Source organism: Melanotaenia boesemani, chromosome 10, assembly GCF_017639745.1.
Source record: "Melanotaenia boesemani isolate fMelBoe1 chromosome 10, fMelBoe1.pri, whole genome shotgun sequence".
NCBI classification, from domain to species: Eukaryota; Metazoa; Chordata; class Actinopteri; order Atheriniformes; family Melanotaeniidae; genus Melanotaenia; species Melanotaenia boesemani.
This window is the reverse complement of record NC_055691.1, coordinates 8,514,495-8,539,443: the sequence shown is the minus strand read 5'-3', so window position 1 is coordinate 8,539,443 and position 24,949 is coordinate 8,514,495. Positions and strand designations below refer to the sequence as shown.

Sequence of the window (24,949 nt, the reverse complement as noted above, 5' to 3'; positions counted from 1 at the left end):
CCAAGGTTGATCAAGCCTCAACCTGTGTCCAAGTGGCATACTGCTACTGACCCCACTGATCTCCCCTTCTCAGCCACAGCCATCTAAACACCTTCTCTGCTCCCTCAACATTGTTGTCAATGGCACGTCTTCTCAGACCTGTAATGCCCAGGTTTGCATAGGCTTTGTTGAGAGTGTGGCTGGCAAACTCCCTGCAACCCACCTACACTGGCATACATCTGGTCTTCCAGCCAAACCTGTGGCAGTCCTTCAGAAGCTCCTGGTACTTTGCCCTCTTCCTTTCTTGCACCTCTTCAATTCACTCCTCCCAAGATACTGTTAGTTCCAGAAGAACGAGTTGTTTTGAGGTCTCAATGAGGTCTGGGTGAAGTGAGATGGAATTTTTAGCTGCGTCTCTAGATCAACTGCTATCACCCAATTGCAGGACGTGGACATCAAATCAACAAGACAATGTTTGGGTCTGTCCAATGGCCTCTGTCCTTCTCAATTTTTCTAGCTGTGGTATGGGTGCATCTGCTACTGTCCATCCCCTTGATGACTGGCTCAGCGATGGATTTGAGGACCTGGTCATGTCTCCAGCATCGTTACAAGTGTACACATTTATTTTCTACACTTAAAACTGAGCACCGTCATCAAACTGCATGAAAGGAAAAAAATGACTGATAAAAGCTGCAAGAAGCAACTGGATAGTTTGATGTTTAAGTAGGATGACTACAGTTCCTGAAGTCACAGGTTCAAACCATTTAGGGACTTTATGTCATGTGATGTTTACTCAAAAAAGCTTCAATATCCACTGTTAATTTTGGGGCGGTGTTTAGCTCAGCTGGTCAAGCAACCGCGCCATGTATGAAAGCTACAGCACCTCAGAGCAGCCAGACCAGGTTAGAACTAAGATTTTTAAATAGGAAAAAACAGGACTGGCCACTGGAGGTAGAGAAAGAGATAAGTCTGGTCATTCAGCTACAATGAAATGTTTCATTCATAACTTAAATCAAAATATGAAGAAATTCTGCAAATGTCATTTGAAAAGGAAATTTTAATTTACATCTTTGAGCATGAGCTGTGTGCCTATTAATCTTATCATTTGCTTTTGTGGCCTTCAATCTGCAAACAAACCAGTCTCCTGAAGATTATGACACGAAAACCACTTAAGGATCCACAGCTGCTAAAGGCTGGCACACTCATCAGGATTTTCTAAATCTGAAGAGATTTTTTATCTATTAGAGAACCCACACATGAAAATAAAACATCAGGCATTTAATAGTTTTGATAGTTTTGTGTGTGGTGGCTCTGATAATCTCAGCACAGAGCAACACACACATAACGATGCTGTCCCGCAGCCAATCTAGAATCTAGTCCTCAGAGCCGGAAATCTTGCGTAATCAAATGTGATCTGACAAAAACAAAGAAGAAACATAGTAACAACCAGAAAACACAACACCCGGCATGGCCGAGGATATACATAATGAGGTAATGATGGTGGTTTTGCAACAAAAAAAAATCCAGAGCTGAAAAAATAACAGACTGAAAACAGTGTGAACACAGATTTTATATCTTTCCTCGCTCCTCACCTTCCATTCCACATCCCAATCTACAGAGTCACAACTAGTCGGCTTTCCACACAAACATGGAGATTTTTGGTTGTATATATTGAACGTGTTTAATACTTGCGATTTTCGGCCACAGCCCATTTTGGACCCAGTTGTCGGAAAAAATTTGTTCTTAACACACCTCAGACCACAGGTCATCCTTGAGATAATCTTATAAGACTTAAGATATTTAGTTTTTACAGTTTTTTTACAGCTCTCTCTGAAAACAATCACTAAGAAAACTGCAACAAATCCAGAATGTTGTTGCCCATATCCTCACAAAGACAAAAAACAAAAAGAACAAATCACATCCATTCACGGTGTGCAAACAGAGAGACAAATGTTTACAAATTGTTATATAATCTTTTTTTTAAAAAAGAAAAAAAAATATCAATTGAACATTTTGTTGTATTTAACTGAAGACATATCACAAAGGGCTAAGCATGTATGAAGGATCACATCCCCCTGGAAAATGAAATGGTGGTCTTAAAAATAATCATGATAATGAGACTATCAACTACTGATAGTAATAATCATCATCATCATCATCATCATCATCATCATCATCTTTATTTGTCAGACTCAAGGTCCATAAAAAGAAACATCAAACAAACACGACAACAACAACAACAGTTATAAATGACAGTTATACCAGTGTTCCCACAGAGAAGACTGGTAACGTACTGTACTAAAACTAGGATTCACCAGCATCAGGACAAGGCTGTTTTCAGAGTTGTTCAAGCGACAGATAAATCTATACATCAAATTTCTCATTAGTGCCTGAAAGGTACTGACACGAGCATGAGAGAACAAAAAACTGGCACTGCTGGGCCTGGGCTTCTTGAGTAGAACCCTTAATGCATCATTGTAAGCAACTTTAAGCTTCTGTAGACTAGCTCTTTTATATTTACACCACAATGGGGCAGTGTACAGAGGTGTACAATAATCTCTGAAGACATTGTCTGAACACATGTGAAATTTCCGAGCCAAAATATTAGCTTGGGCATACAGAGTGCGACACTGTCGATATATATCATCATCATCACAGAGCTGATCTGTGATGAAGTGACCCAGATATTTAACTTTAGAACAGACACTAAACTTTTGTTCAGACAAGTAGAAGTCAGGGAAGCACAGTTCTTTGTCCCCTTTGGTCCGACAAATTAGTACAACACTCTTTTTTGCGTTATATTTCACAACATACTTTAGTCCATAGTCAGAACAAACATTCAGCAGCTGCTGAAAGCCAGCACTGCTAGGGGAAAGTATGGCCAAATCATCAGCGTACATGAAATGATTCACCAGACTCTTACCAATCACACATCCAGTTCTACAGTTGTTTAGTTGATTGGACAACTCATCCATGTACAGGTTAAACAGGGCAGGAGATAGTAGCCCCCCCTGGCGCATCCCATTACTGACACCAAAGGAGGCTGAGATGGTATTGCCCCATTTAACCTGCATCTTCTGATTTGAATACCAATATGCCAAGATTCTTACAATGCTTTTATGGACACCTCTTTGATTCAATTTATATAAAAGCTTAAAGTGGTTGACCCTGTCGAATAACTTAGATGCATCAATGAACCCCATTAACACAGAGGAGTTTTGTCTTAAATACATCTGTGCTGCCTCTTTCAGACCACAAATGCACAGATCTGTTCCCAGCTTGGATTTAAAACCAAACTGGTTATGCGTTGTTTTTATACAGTGACACAGGCGATCAAGCAATATCTTCTCAAAGACTTAAGATATAACACTAGCTAAGGCTATTGGCCTGTAGTTATCCAGGCTCCCAACTTTGCCAGCCTTGTCCTTTATGACAGGCACAAGAGTAACAGAAAGTAAGGAGTCAGGTAACAGTCCATGGGTCATGAACCCAGAGAAACACAAAGCGAGCAGTACAGCAGTCATTGGGCTTGCATACTTTAGATGTTCTGCTGTAATATTGTCCGAGCCATTTGATTTATTGCCAGACAATTGTGATATTGCTTGATGCACTTCACAAGGAGTGATAAACACTGCATCCCCGTTAGCAATACTTCCCACTTTGTAGGGCTCACTTTTAACACAATTAAATAAGGCAGAATAGTGTTGCCTCCACAGGTCAGCTATATTGCCAGCCCCAGAGACTCCCTCTATGGCATTGGGCAGTAATGTATTAACCCTGTTAAGAGCCCTCACCTCATTCCAGAAGCCCATAACATTATTAGATAGCAGTTTTTCAGCCACAGAGTCCGCTCTCATTTTCTGTTCACACTTAGCAATGTAGCGAATGGCATATTTGTACCTTGCACTGGTGAGCTTTTCATCCTCCAGGACAGGTCCATCTCTGGGTCTACCTGCTTGCACCCATGCCTTATACGCTTGTTTAGCTTCTGCATGACGTACCGCCACATGCTTGTTCCAGCCTGACTTGCTGTTTTTAGCCTTTAGGCATGTAGGGTATGATCTGCCACTTTTATATATGGCATCAACAATACCTTTATACATCACACAAAGGTCCTTACCGTGGGAAATATCATTACAATTAACATCTGAGCATATAATGGCCTGTCTGGGTAAATGCATATTGCTTAGAGCAATGCCTGTTTTCATACAGTATGACAAAAGATCATCCTTTGAAAGTTTGGACCATTCCAACTTGAGCTTGCACCCATCATTTACTCTGTGTATCAACTCAGGAAGACTATTTGTATCCAGCAGCATAACAAACGGTACATGATCTGACATGGAATACTCATACAGAATTTCCATAGATTTCAGAACAGCATAATAATGATAAAGTGTGAAATGAGGTGTGATAGGGAAGTGTACAAGCAGCACTCTATCCTCCTGACTACCAGAAAAAAAATTGTTTAATCAATATTTTTTTTTATTCCCCCGACTGTTTGAAGGGTAATGAGAAAACTCTGACAATGAAACTCGTTCTTCTTAATTGAAAAAAACTGAACAAAATTCAGGAAATAGCTACAAATGTCCACTACAGAAGACAACTCTCAAACTCTTAAATGTTGTGGTAAAATGTTGTTATATTAATTTAGAAAATGGTTTGATGTGTTCTCAAGAGATATCATAAAGAAATATTACAATAATACTTCAGGACTACATTTGCACAAAAAGAAGTTATGCACTTACTTTTCCTCTTCTTATGAAATGTGATTGTGGTAATGAATGCCATTTTCCTTGAAGAAAAACAGGATGTTCCCAAAGCCCTACCCCTATAAATGTGGTACCATTCAAAAGCCCTGGATGTCCTTTTTAGAGAACAAAATGAGTGGGTTTAATAGCGTGCAGGGGGATGGAGATATTCAGGTTTACAAATGTCCTCCACAGAGGACAAATGTATACTACTGGTAGTCAGGAGGCTATGAACAGTCGAATGACAATTTAACTTTATCTCCCCAGTGTGTGAAATAAAGTGTGACCTCAGGTGTGATAGAACTAATAAATCAATTTCATATACATATTACTAGTGTAAAAAATATTTCTACAAAAATTTCACAATTAAAATCTTTTTATTTGAACATATCTCATATTTGTAGATCTGTATACTATTGTGTTTTGTTGTTGTTGTTGTTGTTGTTGGGGTTTTTTTTTTTTTTTGGTTTTTTTTGCTGTAATTATAAATTATAAAACTATTTGTGGGCATTTGTCAAGGAATCCAGGCTGTCTATTGCTACACTGGCTTCCTATGAGACAAAGAACTGATTTTAAAATGTTCCTGATGGTGTGCAGTGGTTCAGGTTCAAAATATAGATCTGATCTGCTGACACCATATGAGCCAATGAGACTTCTAAGATCATCTGGGTCAAGTTTGCTCCAAAATCAGGGGAAAAAAACTACCAGAAAATTGAGAGTCTGCCTCAAACCTTAGTTCAGTCAGTCAGACATTAATATTCTTGTATTTGCCACAACTTTTAATTAAGGAAGACTTTATCTTGTTCTTTTTTAATACAGTTTCTCACATATGAACACTGACAGTAATAATGTTTCCCAATTATGTCCATCATATGTAACCAACTGTACGTGTTCTCCTGTCTGTTTCTCTCTCTCTCTTAGCTCTTAGCTGTCACACACTTTGGGAGCTACTGAAATACCAGTATGACATTACGATGTGAGAGACTGGAGCCTTTATGCAGAGTGACTGTAATCATTCACAGGTGAGGTGTTTAAGAACAAGTGAAATCACTCAGATAATCAGAAGCAGAAGGCAGGAATAAGCCTGGACAAAAGAGAAAAAAGTGAAGACTGAAAAAAAAGGAATAATATCAATGTAAAGATAGAATGAAACACATGAAAACAAAGTATTTTGATCAGTTCAGACCTGTGAGTCTTTGGTTATTATTTACACGAGAATACAGTTACGGACTTGGAAACTAACCATTTTTTTTTTTTCGAAAATGTCTTCCCAGACGGAAAATCTGTGTGCATCATATCCCACAATATGCTTGTTTTAATGCAACTACATGTTATTTATAAAGCGCTTGAAGAGCAGAGGGGTATTGCACGAAACCAAGATAAGCGATTAAGCCGGGATATGTTGGTTATCCTGGCTGAATTTAGCCCTAAGTCGGTTGCATGAAAGCAGCTCAAACTAATCCCGGCCAAGTTACTGTGGTGATTTATCCGCTGCAGCTAGCCTGCTCCAGACCAGGCTTACTGCTCAGGCTAAGATTAATCCTAGCGAGTCACCTGCATGTCCAACGTCAATTCTGTGAGGAATTAATGTGTTTTACAGCATGTCCATGGTCTTCCTAAGTATGGCGCGTCATTTTAATCATCCAGTATTAAAATATTACACATACAGTCACTGTACATTTAATCGAAATCTGTTCGTAATCGCAACAGCCTTTTTATATGGATTCGAGTTGTAGTATTATTATTCTATTCTATTCTACAGTCATTTAGCAGACGCTTTTATCCAAAGCGACTTACATTTGAGAGTAAGAACAACACAAGCATGAATTCAAACAAGATGGGACGTCATAATTAAGTGTTAGTCAGACCGCTTTTGAGTCCAGTTAGACCCAGGTGCTGTCGTGTAGTGCTATATATATATATATATATATATATATATATATATATATAAATTTTTTTTTTTTTTTTTTTAGTCATTTTATTTAAATACAGGATCACGATTTCATCACACAATATCAACTTGGTCATAAGTGCATGATTTCATCAGGCCAAGTGTTATATTGCTATGCTAATGAAGACTGCTCGTCAAATTGCTGTCAGAGGTTTTATAAATATGTGTTTTATTGCATTAATTGAGATTACAAAACACAGCGGATGAGGTTACAAAGGTTTTTTCAATTTAATCTGTGACGAGGACAATGTAGAATATATAGGTCCAACTCCCCTTCACCTGTTCCCTCTTCATAATGGCTTGCCCTTTTTTGGAGGATGTGCTGGACGAGGAAGCCCGCATCCTCAGAAGAGCATTCAGACGGGAAAGAGTCTTCAGGGACAGGTCAGATCCCCTGGCCTTTGGAGATGACTATTTAATTGAAAGATACAGATTTTCAGGTGATGGACTAAGATATTTATGTAGGCTGCTGAGTCCAAAAATACAGCACCAGACAGCACGAAGCCATGCCCTGACTGTACCACAGATGATCTGTGTCACATTGAGATGGCTTGCGAGTGGGAGCTTCCTTTATTCTGTTGGGGATGCAGAGAACCTCAATAAAGGAACCATTTGCCGGACAATCAGATGCGTTTGTCTGGCGCTGAAATCATTCAGCAATATATTCATCACCTTCCCTGGCCACAGAAGACCCCTCTACATCAAGGAGGAGTTTTACAAGATTGCAGGTAACCTCAATTTTAATGTGCACCCATTAGTTTCTAAGTATATCTGTCACAGTTGGATACTCACTATTTTTTGTTACAGCTTTCCCTAACATCATTGGGGCAGTGGATTGCACACACATAAAAATCAGACGCCCCTCAGGTGAACATGAGGGAGATTACATTAACAGGAAATCCTTCCACAGCATCAATGTTCAGGTAAGAGTGATTTGTGGTTATGACCTACATGAATCTGTTCTGTGCATTTAATGACCTTAATAGGCTACACTAAATATTTCAGATGATCTGTGATGCTGACTGCCTTGTGAGCAATTTAGAGGCAAAGTGGCCTGGCTCAGTGCATGACTCTAGAGTCTTTCGGGCTAGTCCAATTTATGAGAGACTTTCACAAGGTAGCCCACACATTTGTACTGTAAGCACCTTGGACATTGTGTGTGTAACTCTGTTTTCTAAATTATATTTTGTATTATCAGGTGAATTCTCTGGTGTGCTGCTGGGAGATGAAGGATACGCCTGTCAGTCATTCCTCTTGACTCCCCTTGCAGATCCCCAAACCCCACCACAGCAGGCCTACAACCATGCACACACCAAGACAAGGGCTCGAATCGAGATGACCTTCGGCCTTCTGAAATCTCGGTTTCAGTGCCTGCACCACCTGAGGATTTCCCCGGACAGAGCCTGTGATGTTATTGCTGCATGTGTAGTACTGCATAACATTGCAGGCCTAAGAAAGGAGAGACCCCCCCCCCCCCCCAGAGTGGCTGTTGATGTTGACTGGGAAAATGCTCCCATCTTCCCGGACAACATTAATGGCAGACTTGTCAGGGAGCAATATATAGCAAGTTTCTTTACTTAATTTTTGGATTTAGCCCCTTTATTTAATAAAAGATCTTTTCCTGTGTGAGCATTTTGTTTAGCACTGGTGGTTCTTTGAAATTCTTTTACATTCATGAAAAGAGGACGGACACCAATGTTCTAGTTCTTTTTTTTTTTTATTAAGCAGTCATTGGTCTTGGTTGCTTGGATCCTACGACAGCAAAAGTAACAAGGATTAAAACACTGTATTGCAGATATGGTTACTGTGTGCATTGAAACACTCACTTCTCTTTCTAGTTTCTGGATTTCCAGGTCCAGTTTTCTGAGTGTCCGGCGTTTAATCTCAAGATCCAGCTCTATTTCTTGGAGCTTTCTCTTTTTGAGTCTGATTTTAACATCTGCCAGCTCTATCTGTCTCTCCAGGTGCTTTGCATAAAGCGATCTGACAGTTTGTGAAGTCTGTAAAAGAAATGTCAATTAGCACAGCAGGATTTGTGCATAATGTAGATTTACTTTAGCCAATACTCACAATGTTACCAGGCCGCTTAGGAGACTGTGCAGCATCCGGGTCCTGTTACACATTTTCTATTAGTACCACATCACTGACTTCATATCCTTCATGGAATAAATAAGCAGGCCAATCCCATAAAACTGACATGCCTCAAACCTTCTGGACTCCACCGACACAGCCTCCTCATCTGCGGACGTGCATTCTGCAGCTGCAGATGTGCCTTCCCCCTGCCGTATACATGTAGCGAGAGAACTTGGATTAAGATTTCACAGAACATACCAAGCCTGTGATTTCGAGACACTGTACTAACCGGATCATCTTCTGGTGGCTCCAAAAGTGTAATTGTGTTCCCAGACACTGCAAGGTTATCCAAAGTCAGACACTATATTATATTTGATTGTGTTCCATGTGCAGTAGAATTGCAGTACTTTGTGTACCTTGTATGAAGCGGACAGTTTCTGTGGCTGGGACAGAGTCAGTTATTGTCCCTCCCTGGATCCCCTCCATCACTGGCCTCCCTTTATTTAAATGGAGTGCCAGTTCCTCTGCTGGAGTCACATCCTGGCTTGGTGGACCGCCCCCTGTGCCAGTTCTATAGGCCTTTTTTTTAACTGCTACAATCATACAGACATTGAACATGTCAGCAAACACCTCATTTATTCACCTCATTTGTTCACTGTTATCTACTTTGGAGTCACTTACCAGCCTGCAAAATGTTCTTATATTTAATTTTTTCTTGCTGCCAGGTCCCTTTATGGCCAGACAGGTTTGTCCTTTATGAAGGACAGAAAGATAAAATAGATAAAAACGTTACATGAGGAAAATAGATTAAATGACACATTGTGGATAATTGTTTGCTCTACATTTCCTGAGTAACATGCACCTGCTTGTCACTCTTAAAGTATACAACAGTTAGTGGATTTGAAAAGTAACTCCTTTAATTGTAGCCTAATTATGACAGTTCCAGTGGAGCACTGTTTATTAATTGTACAGTTTTTGGCTACTTACGCATTGAGCCGGTGAGCTATTGTCTGCCAGGCTTTCTCGCGTTCTTTGATTATGGCATTGGTATTGCCTTTTTTCCTTATAATATCCTTGACGTCGTCAGAGAACTCCATCAGGAGCTGTTGTTCAGCGGCCGTGAAGTAGGACGCGCGACTTTTGTCCATTTTCCCATCGGTGATTCTGTGAGCGATGGCGAGGTCTGCTTCAGTATACCGTGCACACGCACTTATCCCAACTATCTTCACCTGGCTTAACCTAGCCGCACCTTCTCATCCTGGCTCAGCAAACGTGCAACCAATTAAGCCAGGTTAGGCCGCGCAAGCTAGGTCAAGCTGGGCTTGCTTAATCATCCTGGATTTCTTTATTCTGGTTTCGTGCAATACCCCTCAGGTGTCACAAAGTGTTTCACCATAATAAAAACATAGACAGAAACAACACAACAACTTAAAAACGAAATCAAGAACAAAGCAAAAAAAAACGGAAATGTAAAAATGAAAAAATGCAGCTTGAATAAATAAGTCTTAAGCTGCTTTGTGCTCACAGAGCACACAGATCTTCAATCCAGCAACAAATATGTACTAATATGTGCCGATCTCCACTTTGTTTACAAAGCTAAGATAGCATTGGAGCTAATCTTAGCTGAAAAGAAATTTTTATATTTGCATGCAACGGTAAAGTCGTTTCCACATCAGCAGCGGTAGCATAACTTTAGTCTTTAAACAGCTCCATTTGCACCTCAGCCCTGAATCAAGCTGTGCTACATAAATAGTGTCTTCCTCTTTAAGCACTCATCCTGGAGAAGAACTGTCCAAATATTATTGCCTGGCCCAGTGCTGCTTCATCATCAGCATAAACGCTTTTTAAGGCTAACAGCAACTGCATCTGGATGATACACCAGAGTGAACTCATTTAACCACACAATAGTGTGTGTTTTCGTTTCCTCCTTATTTTATGACAATGAGGTTAATTAAAATCAGATAACAATGAGGAAAAAGTAGAGACAACCTTCTCAAAATGATTTGCTTTGAACTGAGTGACATTGTAGGCTAATGTTAGCGCACTGATGCTAGCTGACGCGCTAACAAGCAGACATAACATTCCACTATTAAGTTAAACATGTTGGTTAGGCGACATTTGACAAAACGGATCAGGATGTACTAACGTTAAGTTACGCAGCAGATTATACTGTTGACAGATCAATCCAATGAAGCACCTTCGGGATGTGGTGGTTTGCTGCCATTCACGATTCTCATCGTGAATGGCAGCAAACCAGGATGCAACTCCGTACTAATAAAGTGGCCGGTAAGTTTGATTCCACAATATCAATACATTATGCATCTCTATAAAAAGAAGACAAGACCCAGACCCTTTATTTTTTAGTAATTAAGTGTTATCATGCTGTGAGTGTATACTTACTCATGGTGCAACACAAGCTATCAATGCATAGACACTCTCACTAATCAGGATAGATGATAACTTCTATGAGCTCAGCAGCAGCAAACATGAACAAACAATATCTATGGATCACTCTAACAAACAGAGCATGCTGGGAAAATCCAACTAACCAGCCACTGAACTCTGTTTGTGCAGTTAGTTTGAGCAGTCAGTTTACACAACGTCCTTGTCTGCAGCGGTAGCTCAACAATTATGGTTACAACATTATGCAAGAATGCTCTTCTCCTTCCTCTCCAGGTCAGGAAGTGTATTTACCTCTTTTAGGCTTATTTTACTACCCCTTTGCTGCTAAGATGCTGTCAGACCAGGTCTGTGTCTGGGCGCGTGATGTTCAGAGGTCCTGAGCTTGTGACTGTGATAAGAGTGGTCCATTTATCACACTGCATTCCGCTGTCACCTCTGCATAAGTTTGTCTTTTTTAACACGTGCTTACAGCTATGTGCTTCCCTGTGGCTCGGGAGTTGAGAAAGTGTTTCCTGTGTACTTTTCCTGCAATGAAAACAATTGTTCTACTTTGGTCTGTTTTAGTTGCAGCACCTAAATTACACAACTGCCATGTGATGAAAGCCTTTAACACAATGTCTGACCAGGGGAGAGTTTATGTTTTGAGTGAGATTTCTGTAAACTGGTCTTTTCTGGAAGCTGCAGTAGACCATGACAGATTGTGTTGTGTGCTTACTGGATGTTCTCTGTTATTGTTGTGTTTGACTGTTTCAGTGTTTGCAGCATTCGGTAAGTTCATGGTCCACTCAATGACTGCAAGGTTACCAGGTCCTGTGGCTGCAGAACAAGCCCAGATCATCAACCCTCCACCACCATGCTGATATGAGGTGTTGCTGCCTCTTACAACCTCAGAAGAGCAAAGCCACCATGTCATTAATTTATTTAACAAAATAGAATTAAATTAACACACATGCATGCATGAATTGTTTTTCAGGTTCTCCAGCCTCCTTCTAGTCCAAAACCATACGTGTTAATGAGTGATCTTTGTTCTGCCCTGTGATGGACTGATGATCTGTCAGGGTGTACAACACCTCTCACCTGATGGCAGCAGTGGAATATATAGGTACAGTGTGAATGGGTGAAAGTCATGATCCAGCAACTTGTAAAAGCTCTTTTAGCAGCAAGTAGTTGAAGTAAAGGTTTTCTGAATGATGTTATCAGTCTCTCTCATGGTTGTGGAAGAATTATTCTTCACTCTTTTTGCCAAAATTGCTTCATGATCACATACCTACCATACTTGTCACAGTTTCTCCAAGACAACAACCTGTTTGAACCATATCAGTCTGGCTTTAGGCAGGGCCTCTTTACTTTGTGTGTATATCCATGTTTGTGCATGCGACTGTGTAAAAGACTGTTATTATTATTTTTGTTGTTGTTGTTATGTAGTCTCTTTTGATGTGTGCAAAGGTTTGTTTTGTTTTTAATATGCATAAATTGATTTTTTCATGTAAAGCACTTTGTGTTGCCCCAGCATGAAAAGTGCTTTATAAATAAAGTTTGATTTGATTTGCACTCAGCTTAACTCTTCTACTCGTCAGAATGACTTAGAAAGATTTGTCCAGCTCTTTGGCTCAACTCAGCACTGAATAAGCTGCTTGCACTTACGCCCAAGATGATGTTGTGTTGTAATCATGATCTCGTAATTAAACAAAGTACTATTATAGAGAAAAAAATTTAAAAAACATAAAAACACTGCCTCTAGCACTATATGACAGCACCGGGGTCCAACTGGACTCACAGCAGTCTGACTACTACTTTAGTATGACATCCCACCCTGTTTGAATTCTTGCTTGTGGTGTTCTTACTCTCAGATGTAAGTCGCTTTGGAGAAAAACATCTGATAAATGACTGTAGAATAGAACAGAATAGAATGCTTCCACCTTGACTCATGTGGTCAAGGTTTTGGGTTTCATTTTTCTATTCCTCCTCTTCTGCTTCCTGTCGTGTTCTTGTGATGTTCCCAATCTTTGGCCTTTGCTTGCTCTCGCCCATTCAGGTTGCCCAGCTGACTTCCTCTCTGACTTTGACCACTTTGAAGCTTTAAAATTTGGGCTGATCTTGTCTGATGTCCTGCATCTGGGTCCTGCTCATATTGACAGAGGACTAACCAAATCTTATCAAAACAGGAGTGCTAAGAATTTTCTTTCACTGTGAAGCTCTTATTTGTCCTTTGTTCTCACCAGTAAACAGAAAATTATTTAAAAAATCTAATTAATCTTCTGGTCAAACTGGAACACTCCCACATCTTTTGATGAAAGTATTTACCGTCCACTTTACCAGGTCCACCTGCTAGTACCAGGTTAGACCCACTTTTCCCATCAGAACTACCTTAATTCTTGTGATAGATTCAATAAGGTGTTCCTCAGAGATTTTGATCCATATTGACATGACAGCATCACACATTTGCTGCACATCCATGATGAGAATCTCTCGTTCCATCACATCTGGTGGCTGTGGAGGCCGTTGGAGTCCAGTGAACTCATTGTCATGTTCTAGAAAGCAGGTGGAGATGATCTGAGCTTTGTGACATGGAGCATTATCCTGCTGGGAGTAGCATCAGAAGATGCTACACTGTGGTCATAAAGGGATGGACATGGTCAGCAACAATACTCAGGTAGGCTGTGGTGGTTAAACCAGGCCACGTTGGCACTAAAGGGCCCAAATTGAGACAAGAAAATTCTTTCTACTTTCTCTATATTACCTGCCATCTCTGAATAAATTGATTAAATTTATTACTTTATTTATTTGCAGGGAGATTTTATATTTAATCTTTCTGCAGATGTACCAGAATTAGCCTAATGGCTATTTTTCACATGCAGCCCCTGGAGAAAGAAAAGAAAAAAAAAATCTAAACAAAGCACCAAGATATCACACACTGAACGATTTTTCTTAAAAATATACAGATTGTCAATAAAGTCTCTTTACAATTCAAAGAATTTAATTCAAAGGCAATGTATGAAATATGCCAATCAGATTTACTCTATGTACTCAGTGGTTATCAATGTTTTTAATCACATTTTAATTGTTTATTTCAGGTATCCTGTTGATGAAAGAGGTTCCGTTATGGCTAGGAACAATGTGTATCATGATTTACTGAAGCAAAAACCTGTAGTGAAACTAAAAGATAAAATATGGATGACATCCACAGATACTTCCATCAGTCCAGAGGTTTTCTAAATGAGACAAAAAATGAAAAAAAAAAAAAAAACTTCAATATCTACTCTTCATTTTGTAATAATTACCAGAAATTTGTCTATTCATTTGATTTTCTTATAAATTTGTTAAATGTAAAAAGACCTCATGATCACCAGGATGGTTTCAGGTCCCCCCCCCCCCCCCCTCCCCTTCATTCTTTCTCCACATACTGACAGATTAGGTGTGTTTTTAAAATTGTTACATCACACATTTGGCTGTGTGAAGACGTGTGTTTTTAACTGTTTTTATATAAAGCACTTTGTGCTACTTTTTGTATGAAAAGTGATTTACAACTAAAATTTGATTTGTTTTCTGCTGTTCATAATAAAATTACAGAAATGTTTTACCATAACTTTTGGTCATTTACAAAACATTTTGTTATTTTAAAATAAATCATAATTTTCCTCAGGGAAAAAAAAATCTAACTATTTTTCATTAATTTAATTCAAGTCACAGTCAAAATGGGGTTATATCTATTCTTGGTTTTCCTAAAACCATCAATGCAATCGACTGCACACACAGCAGATCCTCACCCTCAACTACAAGAATATGACTCCATATATGTCCAAGTCACACAAGACTCCCAGATCAACCTTCTGGATGTCGTATTTAATCAGTTAACTTACTACAACAGAGTCTTTCTGTTACACTGATTCACTTCATTTGGATATGGAAGTTATGTCCTCACCTCCTGGTTAATTTTAGGACTTTTAGGACTGTGTGGTTCAAAGTATGATGTGCAGATTAAGTGTTATAATTATTATTATTATTATTATTATTGCAGGTTTTAAAACAACAAAATAGTGAAAATGTCAAAAAGGATGACTAACATCCTTTTTGACATTTACACTTTGACATGTACAGCAGATGCTCAGGAAATGGAAAGTGCTGAATTTCCTAAGTTTACATTTACTGACTTATTGAAAATGTCACCAACAGAAAGGGTGAAGGCTGAAGCAGGTGGACGTGTTGCACAAACTGTGTTTAATTTTTGATGCTCAGTATTTGGTTACTTTTGGAATGAAAACAAAAAAATGACTAAAAAAGACAAGCATCCCAATCACTGCAAAAATAATAGTCCTTGTTAACAGCTGTTAATTAAAAACTGGCTTAAACAGGAATTGCTACATCACTACGTCACAAGTGGGTAATATAAGAAGCATCGCATCCTCCACAGGAAATTCACTTTGAAATGAATTGGTGTGCAAAATCAGACATTTCCATCAGCACAGACATTTCTCATTTTCCTCCTGAGCCCCGGGAACTGTTCTCCTCAAACTAAGCCCAGATGTTTTGCCAGATACATTTATCTCAGGAAATAGTTTTGTTGTGCTTTACATATTTTACTAACCTGCTCTTGTGGTTGTACTTCAAAGAATCTCTATTGTTCTAATTGGGAAAGTTTAGTCTGAGCATCTTTTGTTTTTCTTCCCTATAAAGGCATATCCCATCACACATCCAGAAGCAGAGACCAGATGTGACTGTGCCACATTTGAGGGCTTGTTATGCTTTGTGAAACAAATCATTATGCTCTTGTTGTTACGCAAGTTAAATAAGCTGCTGTCGGTGGAGCGCCGGGCTGGACCGAGGCTCTGTGTTGACAGTAAACTGACATTTAAAACACTACCAGATGGGGGTAAAGCGGTGCTCAGGCTGATGTCTGTGGGTTGGTGGCCAGCTACAGAGAGAAAAATTGCACAGATTGCATTCTTTATTTGGATTTTTGCTTTTACCAGAAATATTAATTGAGCCATACAATCAGGCACAATCATAGATTATATCAGTAAGTCAAAGCTGTCAGTCAGTGATGGAAAGGCAAGAGATTGTATATGGTTTAAAAAAAATAGAAAGAAAATTAAATCAAAGCTTAAAAAAAAACACTAAAAAGTTTTAAATTGTTTTAAATTAGAAACAAGAGTGAAAATTAAGGTTATTGCGAAAGGCAAACTACAATCAGGAGACTAAAACCTGGCAAAATAACTAATAACCTGGCAAAAACTAAATATGGCAACGCTGTTGGCATGTCTCTCAGACAAGAAAGCACCAACTAAATCCTTTTTCTGATGCATGTGTGTGAGAAATTACAGAATGTGCTTTTGTGTTTGGTAAAAGGTATTAATTAACGCAGTCCATTACGGATTCCATGTCATGTGTAATCATTTCCATCTGTTTTTCCCTCATTTAATTACAGCCACAAAATGTTTTTATGTTTTGTTTTTCGACCCCCAAGTTTATGTGTTCCAGTTGTAACCTAGAAAACCCAGAAGGACTTGACCAGGCTAGCTGTTAGTAATACAAGTTGATAACGTATTGGAGGGGAGGTTGCTTTGTGTGTGTGTATTTTATTTTGATTTTAATGAGTGTTTTTTTTTGTTATGTAATTCTATTTTGATGAGTAAAAGGCTTGTTTTATTTTTAATATGCATGAATTGAAATATGCTTTTTTTTTAAAAAAAAATCATGTAAAGTATTTTGTGTTTCCTTGGGCATGAAAAGCGCTTTAGAAAGTTTGAGGATGCCTGGTCACTATGTGTGTAACTCATTTAAATAAATGAACTCTGACCTAATTAATAACCAGTTTATTACAGATGCTGTCACTTTTTACATGTGGACAACATTCACATAAATAATGTAAATAAAAATACGTTTGACTGATTCATGTTCGCTATCAGGATCAGGTTCCTCCAGCTTTGGAAATCTAACTCTAGAGGCATTCTAGTTTTTTATTTATTTCGCTACAGACTTGGAAATTCCAACTTCCAAGTTCTAAAATTTCTAAAAAGAGGGGGAGTCAGAGATGAAGATGGAGAAGTGTCCACCATCATTTTTAAGTAGCTTGTGCAAATAGTTCAACAATGAAATTTCATGTAAAACAAAAAAAATTTCTTTCAGCATGCAGATCCGGCAGAGCCCTCCAAGCTACACTGACTTGGGGAAAAAAGAAGAAAAAAAATCTGCACAGGCTCAATGCAAGTCCAGGTTGGCCATAGGGAGTACCAGTAGTTGTGTGTGTGGGTCACTGGATAGTTGAGCTGTTTAACAAAATAATAAACTGGGAGTGTAGTTTAAATTTGATTATGTTCCTTGAGCTACTGGTCCCTTTTCTGGTTATTGACCCAGAGGGGAGCATCTTAATAGCTTTATTTCCTTGGAGCCAGCTGCTTTTCGTCCAGATGGGACAGTCCAAGTGGACAAATTAGTTTATCAGACTCAATGACCAGTCAAAGGCCTATTAACATTTACATCACAGATGTTAAGCTTTGGCCCTGATTTTCTGAGTGATTACTTGTTCTGTTCAAGAGCTCAGGTGAGGAAAGAACGGTACTTATGACCTAAACAGGTGTTTCTAATATTATAATGTTATGCCTCCTTTTGTGAAGTTCTTTACTTAAACTGCCCCAGGGCAAATGTTTAGTCCAAGTTTCTCCGTTTTCCCCAGCCCACTCCTGACTCAGGAACAAAGTTTAACTTTGCATCCAAAAAAGAACCGAACGTGATGTCATTCATTCATTAACACTTAAATGAATCACAAAAAGATGAAACAAGCTCACTTCACTGCAGCAACCCCAGTCAAAGTGTTTTAAAAGTTAAAGCTGTCATATTAATCTACATTTCTGCTGATGTGTGGCGTTTCACCACTGGGAAAGCAGCGATTTTAGTTCTTACCTGGAGCAGGGACCCTGATTACCGGGTCCGTACTGCACTACCATAAAATATGTATTGCAAATTTTTTGTCTGAGGGTTTCTCTGGCAGAAAAATGACACAAACCCATGGTATTATAAAGTACAAAACAACTTTATTTACAAAAAAAAAAACCAACACTGCCCCCGTCCCACAAACCCCCAAGTCCAGTGATTTGTGTGGAATGCCGTGTCTGTGGTTGGGAATTTACTGGACTGACAGAAACAACAACCAGTCCAAACCTTCAGTATTTTTCCATGCACTTATTTAGTCTGAGTTTACCCATCGTCTAATGACACAGTCAGACAAACACTTCTTAAACTATGGCTGATGCTGATACAGCTGGTTGGAGGTCAGCTTCTGACTGAGTGAGCAACATGTTCAGATGACACGGCAACATCATAAAACAGCTTAGGAGGAGGAAAGAGTTCAACTCCAGATGGAAAAAATGTTCTATTATCTAATAAACGTTAAAATAACCCCCCAAAAAACAGCTTTTTTCTTTCAAATTAAATACTTCCTCCTCACATAGAAAAGATTTTCTCTGACCCAACAGTTTCTTTGCACAAGGGAATGGCTCTCTAACCTGAGGCTGTATTGGCCTGATCAGAAACAATGGCAGATGATTCTGGTTTGGTTTGTATGCACAGTGACAGAAGGAAAAGCAACTTCTTTTCCCAACCGTGTGAATATTTTTTGCACAGCTATATGTGCGACGATCTACTGCAACATAATCTAACAAAAGAAGAGAATTACAAGCAGAGACGTCATGTTTCTATGTAACAGCCTCAGGGCTGCTGCATATGTGGTTTGTTCTGATAACAACGCAGGGGAGGTGTGAATAAAATTTCTGAGTAATCACGTCAGTAAACATGTCTGTGTGGCGTTAAAGCTCACAAAGCTGTGTGGGAAAGGACTGTCACACTTGTGAAATGCAGGTGGTTGCATTAATGAGAGAGAAGCTGCGGTGGGTTGCAACGGAGGTTAATGTCAAACAGTTACATGAAATTTGTGGTTTCTTCTGCGCTTCTCAGTAAAAAGCTGTGTGTCTGTACAGTTACCAGATAAAGCCATAAGGCTGAATCCTAAAAGGGGACCTACAGTTTTAGAGCTGTATTTGTAGGTCCTGTTCATCACATGAATGTATTGGGTCTCTGCTTTCGGTGTGTGATTAGAAGGCGTAACGAGTGCGGATGTCCTCCAGCTTCTTGGAGACCTCTGGTGGCGTCCTGTCGAGCTCCTCTGCCACACTTTTCTGCTTGTGCGGCTCCATGCTGTTAAACTGCTCACACAGATCGCCATCGATCACATTCTGCAACAAAGAAAAAAATAAAACAAAGGAGAAAATATTACTCACTTTTCTTGTTGCCGTCACACTCTAATGCATATTTGACCTCTTCCTGACGAGGCCTTTAATCTGTTAGGAAGCAGAATTGGAGCCAGCAACACCAACAACCCGATAAAAACCTGGCTCCATCATCGGGTGCAAATTGGACTATTTTGAAGCTATGGTGGGGAGGGGTCTCTGAACAAACTGATAACCCCGAGCACCCTCTCCATCACATGCTCTACTCTACTGTCATACGCACAGATACAGGAAATCCTGCCTTTCACATGCCATCACATTGTCTAATAATTTACCTCAGCAGACAGACAGGAACACAGCCTGGATAAAAACAGACTACCTGCTGCTTTTAACTGCTGTTTATGTTCATTACTATTTTATTATGTTTCTATTTTATTCTTTTTTGAGTTTTGCACCACTCCTAATTTCTCAATTTGGGATCAACTGAGCCAATTTATTGCTGCCTGTCTGCCTTTCTATTTTACAACAGGATCAAAGTTAACTGTTTTTTGCAAACAAAGTATTAGTTTCATAACAACTTCAAAATAGGTTTATAACAAATGACGATGCCATCGATATGAGCACCACCCGAAGCAAAACGCAACAGAACCCATGATCTGTTCGCTCCACCAACATGCTGGGTATCTTATGAAACTGGAAAAGCTGCAGTTTCAGATGAGACCAAGCATCATCTTATGTTGGCTGACCACCTTGCATCAGTGAAGCCAACCTTCACATTTCGCAGCACATCAGATTGCATTTTTAAATCACACAGTACGTCATCGAACCCCAAAACTATTCTTACCAAAAGCAATAGATTTTATTTCCTTACCGTTTCCTGCTTATTTTCAGTCTATCCACACTGTTCTTCTACCGAAATTCACAACGTATTTAGAGATTTTACAACACAGGCTAATAGTGATCAGCATGTCCTAGACACCTTAAAAAACTAAATACATCCTCTCAGAAGCTTTCAAAGAAACAAAGAGATGTAGTTACATCCAGGTCTGAAGATAGCAGCAATGCTAATGCTAACTACGACTCTGATTTTATATTTTAGCAATTTTAGATTGTGCACAGTGGTAGAAACTGATGATATAGTGGCTAAATGGTGAATTGTATGCACACAGTATTATTTCACCAGATTCCCTTCCAAGAATTAAAAACAGTCCACCTGGTACTATCCACACCAAAACCTTCATAAGATCTATGAGCGTCATGCTATTCTCATGTAACTTGGTCGTTGTTGCCAAGGCGTTGCTGAATGCATGCAGTGACATCTTTATACATAGAATAATTTTTATCATGTTTTCCACACAAAAAACAATTGGGTGAGAAAAAAATTAAATTGTTGTATTCAAATTTGTAAACTATATTTATTTTGTCAAAAATGAAAGAAGTGAACTCAGACAGATGAATACTCACAATGTTTCTGACACTAGAATAATTCTCTATGAGGTCTTAGCTATACAGTGAGACAAAGATTATGCATATTGACCTGATTATCATGGAGTTATTGTTTATTTAATTTGGGTAGGTTCCAAAACCTCTATGGTTTAACAGGTTAACTATGCAAACCCGAGGGAATGATGGAAGGATATCTGAGGAGCCTTTATCTGTTTGGTTAAAATTATAAATAAATATTACAAATAGTTGCTTTTTCATTTTCCCTTCTCTTAATACCTTTTTAATTGTTTTTATAAGTTTTAAACTGGACCTGTCGTCACCATTTGGGTCCTATCCATCTATAATAATAATAATAGTAATAATAATAATAATAGTAAGAAAAAAAGAATAATAGTGAAAAGAATATTCCAACCTTGACTGGGAAATAGTAGGATCTGAAACTGAGATGGTCTCTGCCACAAAGTGGAGGAAATTCAGAACGCATGTGCATCTCTAAATGCTGGAAGAAGTCATGATCCTGCAGAAACACAGAGAGAGAAATGAAATATTAAAACCAGGAGAGACATAGAAAAACATCTGATGAAAAGAAACAGCCAAGTTTCTGAAGCACTGGATGGAGATGTGACTTTTCAGGTTAACAATGATTTAAGACGCTTGTTCCTGACTTGAGTCTCTCCCAAGGATTGCAGGGGTGCCGAGGGTCTTCAAGAGTTTGTCAAGATTAGATTTGTAGATGCACAGAATCAGAACATGTTTACTGGAAGCCTGTATGTTAGTTGTCATATAAACAAACATTTGTGGATTTTATCTACTTAGTAAAAACAGCTGAAGTGGTGCTCTTTTCTACGAGTCGCCCGACCTCCAGGACGTACCGACTCTGCAGTAAGACCAGCAGGTAGGTGCAGAATCCTGAAGAAAACATCATGCAGCACAAAAATGGCAGCTGCAAGAATTTCCACAGATGAAACTGTGTCTTTATACACATTTACTCAGCACATTAACACACTTGGGGTGAAAATTAAGTCTTGTCTTACAAAAGGTGGATCTGCTTATCAAAGGAATCCTGGCATAACCTCTGAGGGACTGAATGTGTGTGCACAGAGATGTCAGAACACCTTTTTTAAAATTTAATTTTGGCACCATTAACTTCTCTGGATGAATTTCTTTCAAAATTTGAATACAAATTTAAAATGCTGTAATTAGCAAATCACAGAGGAGAGCGACTTCACTCTGCTTTTCGTGGATTTTAGTCACTCCACTTCACCTTTTCCTCAGCGACATTGTCATACAATTTTTTGATTGGTTGATGTGGTGCATTTTTCCACCAATAGAAAATGAGGTGTCAGGTTTGCCTTTTTTTTTCTTGCTTGCGAGCACTTTCTTAGAATCAGCTGTTTTTACAGTTTCTTCCTGCACCAAAGACATACCAAAAGTGACAGCAACATACACACAAAAAAACTATGTTGTACATTTTGATCACAACTCTGTTTTTACTGGTCCATCAAAACAATTTAAAAACTGGAATATAGCCTGAAATCTGCACTGTTGATAGAAGTTAAAATGAAAACTCTCTGTAGCTGCGTCTTGAGGCTACATCATCTTAAATGAGCTATGTGATTTGAATGCGCCGGTGCATCCGTCGACCCCAGAAGATTAATCATCTATCGTATGTGCGGTGTAGCTTTCGGTTTAGGGTCCAGCTGGATCTCTAAACCAATCATTTTTTCAAGCCCTGCTCAACTTCTGATTGGTTGGTAAAGTGTCTGGTTGAGATCACTGGTAGATGAACTCAATGTGATGATAGCCAACATTAGCGTACTGCAAAACCTGTGCACGGTGCAGGAATGCTTCAAGCCATGTGTGTAGTCAGACGGCACAAACAGAGCAGTACCACCAGAAACTGAGGGGGGGCAGTGTTTAACAGTATGTCTCCCAGCAAAAAGAACAAAGAAAAAGAAGCTGCAATGCATTTTACTGCTGTACAGAGTAGACCTACTGCACTGCCTTTTTTCTGTGTCTCTTTCTGAGAATGTACATTATCAAAACGTCCTCAAACATCAACATGTTTGCTGTTGTCTGAAACTCAGACATAAACTCTGAACTCTGCACTGCCCTCTAGTGGATGCATTACCCAACAACTATGCAAACGTTAGGATGCATCAAAGTATACGGGCAGTAACTGTTGACAATGTTTGACGCAGACTACGGTTGCACAATATACAAAATACGAAAATGTACCTTTATTGCGATATTAGCCTTTGTGATATACATATTGCAACGGCTGCCTAAACTATTAGAGATTCCTATTTGCATATTTTAAGGAAGTGACGTGACGCTGTTTTAAATAATGCTGAGCATTCATGCTCTGAGCGAGTCCATGGCGAATTAAATGGACTGTTACTGTCCTGGATACCCTCTCTATGTAGATGCTAACGGCTGCAGCACTAGAGCACACGTGGTGAGCATGTTGATGATTGTAGGTAACGACAGGAGCGCGGAAAATGTGGATGCAGAAGAACTTGTGGCTAAAGAGAACAGCACGTCGGCTATTTGGAACTATGTTGTTAGAAGAGAGACAACACACTACAAACAGATAATCTGCAAGACATGTCGAATACTTGTGCCAAACACCAGGGGGCACATGTTTAATCTTCACTACCACCTACAGTACAACCACAAGGAGCTACATTCCTAATGTTTTGTATGTTGCTCCGCTGCCTTTATCGAGTCCTAATTACCTCTTATCTCCTAAAGAGGACAGAGTTATGGATATCTGGACTGATGTCGTTAAGACAGTTACTGAGGAGGGCATCTGATCCGGCGTTGTCAAAGTTATTCTGTTCATTGTTGTTCATCGATCCATTAATGTCTAAAACTCTGCTTCATCTAACAGAAGCTGCTTTTGACAATCCACACTGGAATATAAAAGAAATCTCCTTTCTAATTTATTGAAAGTTCATAAAGAAACAGCTTCAAACTTTTGCAAAGGCTGTCACATTTTCTATTTCATCTCTTTAGGCATGTACACCATAGTACATGATCTGTTTGTGTTGCTGACCAAATTGTTTTAATTAAGAAGAGTTGCCAAAATTTAGCGTTAGCTAAAACAACCTTACTATTATAGCAAAAACCATAAAGTTCAGCAGAAGTCTGTGCATGAGTTTTGCCAGTGGAGCTCTGTATGAGAAAACATCTAAACAGCGGGTAGGGGAGACCGGGGACAGTTTAACACTTGCAACTGCTCCAATCAGGAAGTTAGGAATCATCTAATTCACTCTGCACATGTTTAATTTGGGCCTCATTTCATAATGTCGTCACATTTCACCCCAAGCCATGTTACAATTGACCCTGACTATGGGGTCAGTAGTAACATGTACGGCCTTTACATGTGTGCTGGTGTTTTACCTCATGAGAAGTGAAAGGGACCAGAATCCCGATCCCTCCGGACAGCGTGGTGTAGACCAGAGACTCCGAACCTCCAGGAATCAGAGTGGTTTTCTGGAGTGACAGCACCGTCTCTCCTACGTGGTAGTTCACCACGACTTCAGCCTGCAGGGAAAAGCAAGAAGCAAAGAAAGAAAGTTGTGCTTCTCTCGTTTGATTTGGGGGTGTGGTAGCCTAGTCTAGTGGTTGCAGAGATGGGGTTGGGTGTGGGATGTCAACAGAGGTGAACCACTGGGGGCCCTTGATCTAGGTGCTTAACCCTTCCCAACTAGTCACTGGGTGCCGAAACATGGCTGCAAACCCATCTCTAGTACATCTACAGATGGTTAAGGATTATTATTTGTTAATTTATTATCTGCAGTCCAAACAAAAAAATTCTTGGAATTAGTTAAAGACATGCGAAACGAAAACAAATGATATTCATGTAAATGGTAAGTGGACTTGTACTTGTATAGAGCTTTCCAGTCAGCTTCATTACTCAAAGTGCTTCACACTTTATTTCTCATTCACACACACACACACACACACACACACACACACACACACACACACCCTGACAGACACATCGGGATGCAATGCAGGGTTCAGTGTCTTGCCCAGGGACACTTAGGCATGTAGTCAGGGACTGATCACAGTCTAAATTTGGTCGGTCTCTGACTACATTTAGACTGGGACTGTAG

General features: G+C 39.4%; 2 protein-coding genes across 2 annotated transcripts in view; one reads left to right on the top strand and one right to left on the bottom strand.

Moving 5' to 3' along the window:
* Nucleotides 1–6,917: 6,917 nt before the first annotated feature.
* LOC121647929 (putative nuclease HARBI1) lies at nucleotides 6,918–8,139 on the top strand (the record flags this gene model as incomplete). Its single annotated transcript, XM_041997753.1, has 4 exons — nucleotides 6,918–7,409; nucleotides 7,489–7,604; nucleotides 7,687–7,798; nucleotides 7,880–8,139. Coding segments are annotated over exons 1-4 (921 nt in total), but the record flags the coding sequence as incomplete, so codon positions are not given.
* Nucleotides 8,140–18,189: 10,050 nt separating this feature from the next.
* The window catches only part of sf3b3 (splicing factor 3b, subunit 3), a 36,796-nt gene continuing 30,036 nt past the window's right edge, over nucleotides 18,190–24,949 (bottom strand). The window contains exons 25-27 of the mRNA XM_041997069.1: nucleotides 24,231–24,374; nucleotides 21,238–21,342; nucleotides 18,190–19,385 (exon numbers count right to left, since the gene is read on the bottom strand). Coding sequence (XP_041853003.1) covers nucleotides 19,245–19,385; nucleotides 21,238–21,342; nucleotides 24,231–24,374 — 390 coding nt within the window. The 3' untranslated portion in view covers nucleotides 18,190–19,244. The remainder of the gene's footprint in view (nucleotides 19,386–21,237; nucleotides 21,343–24,230; nucleotides 24,375–24,949) is intronic.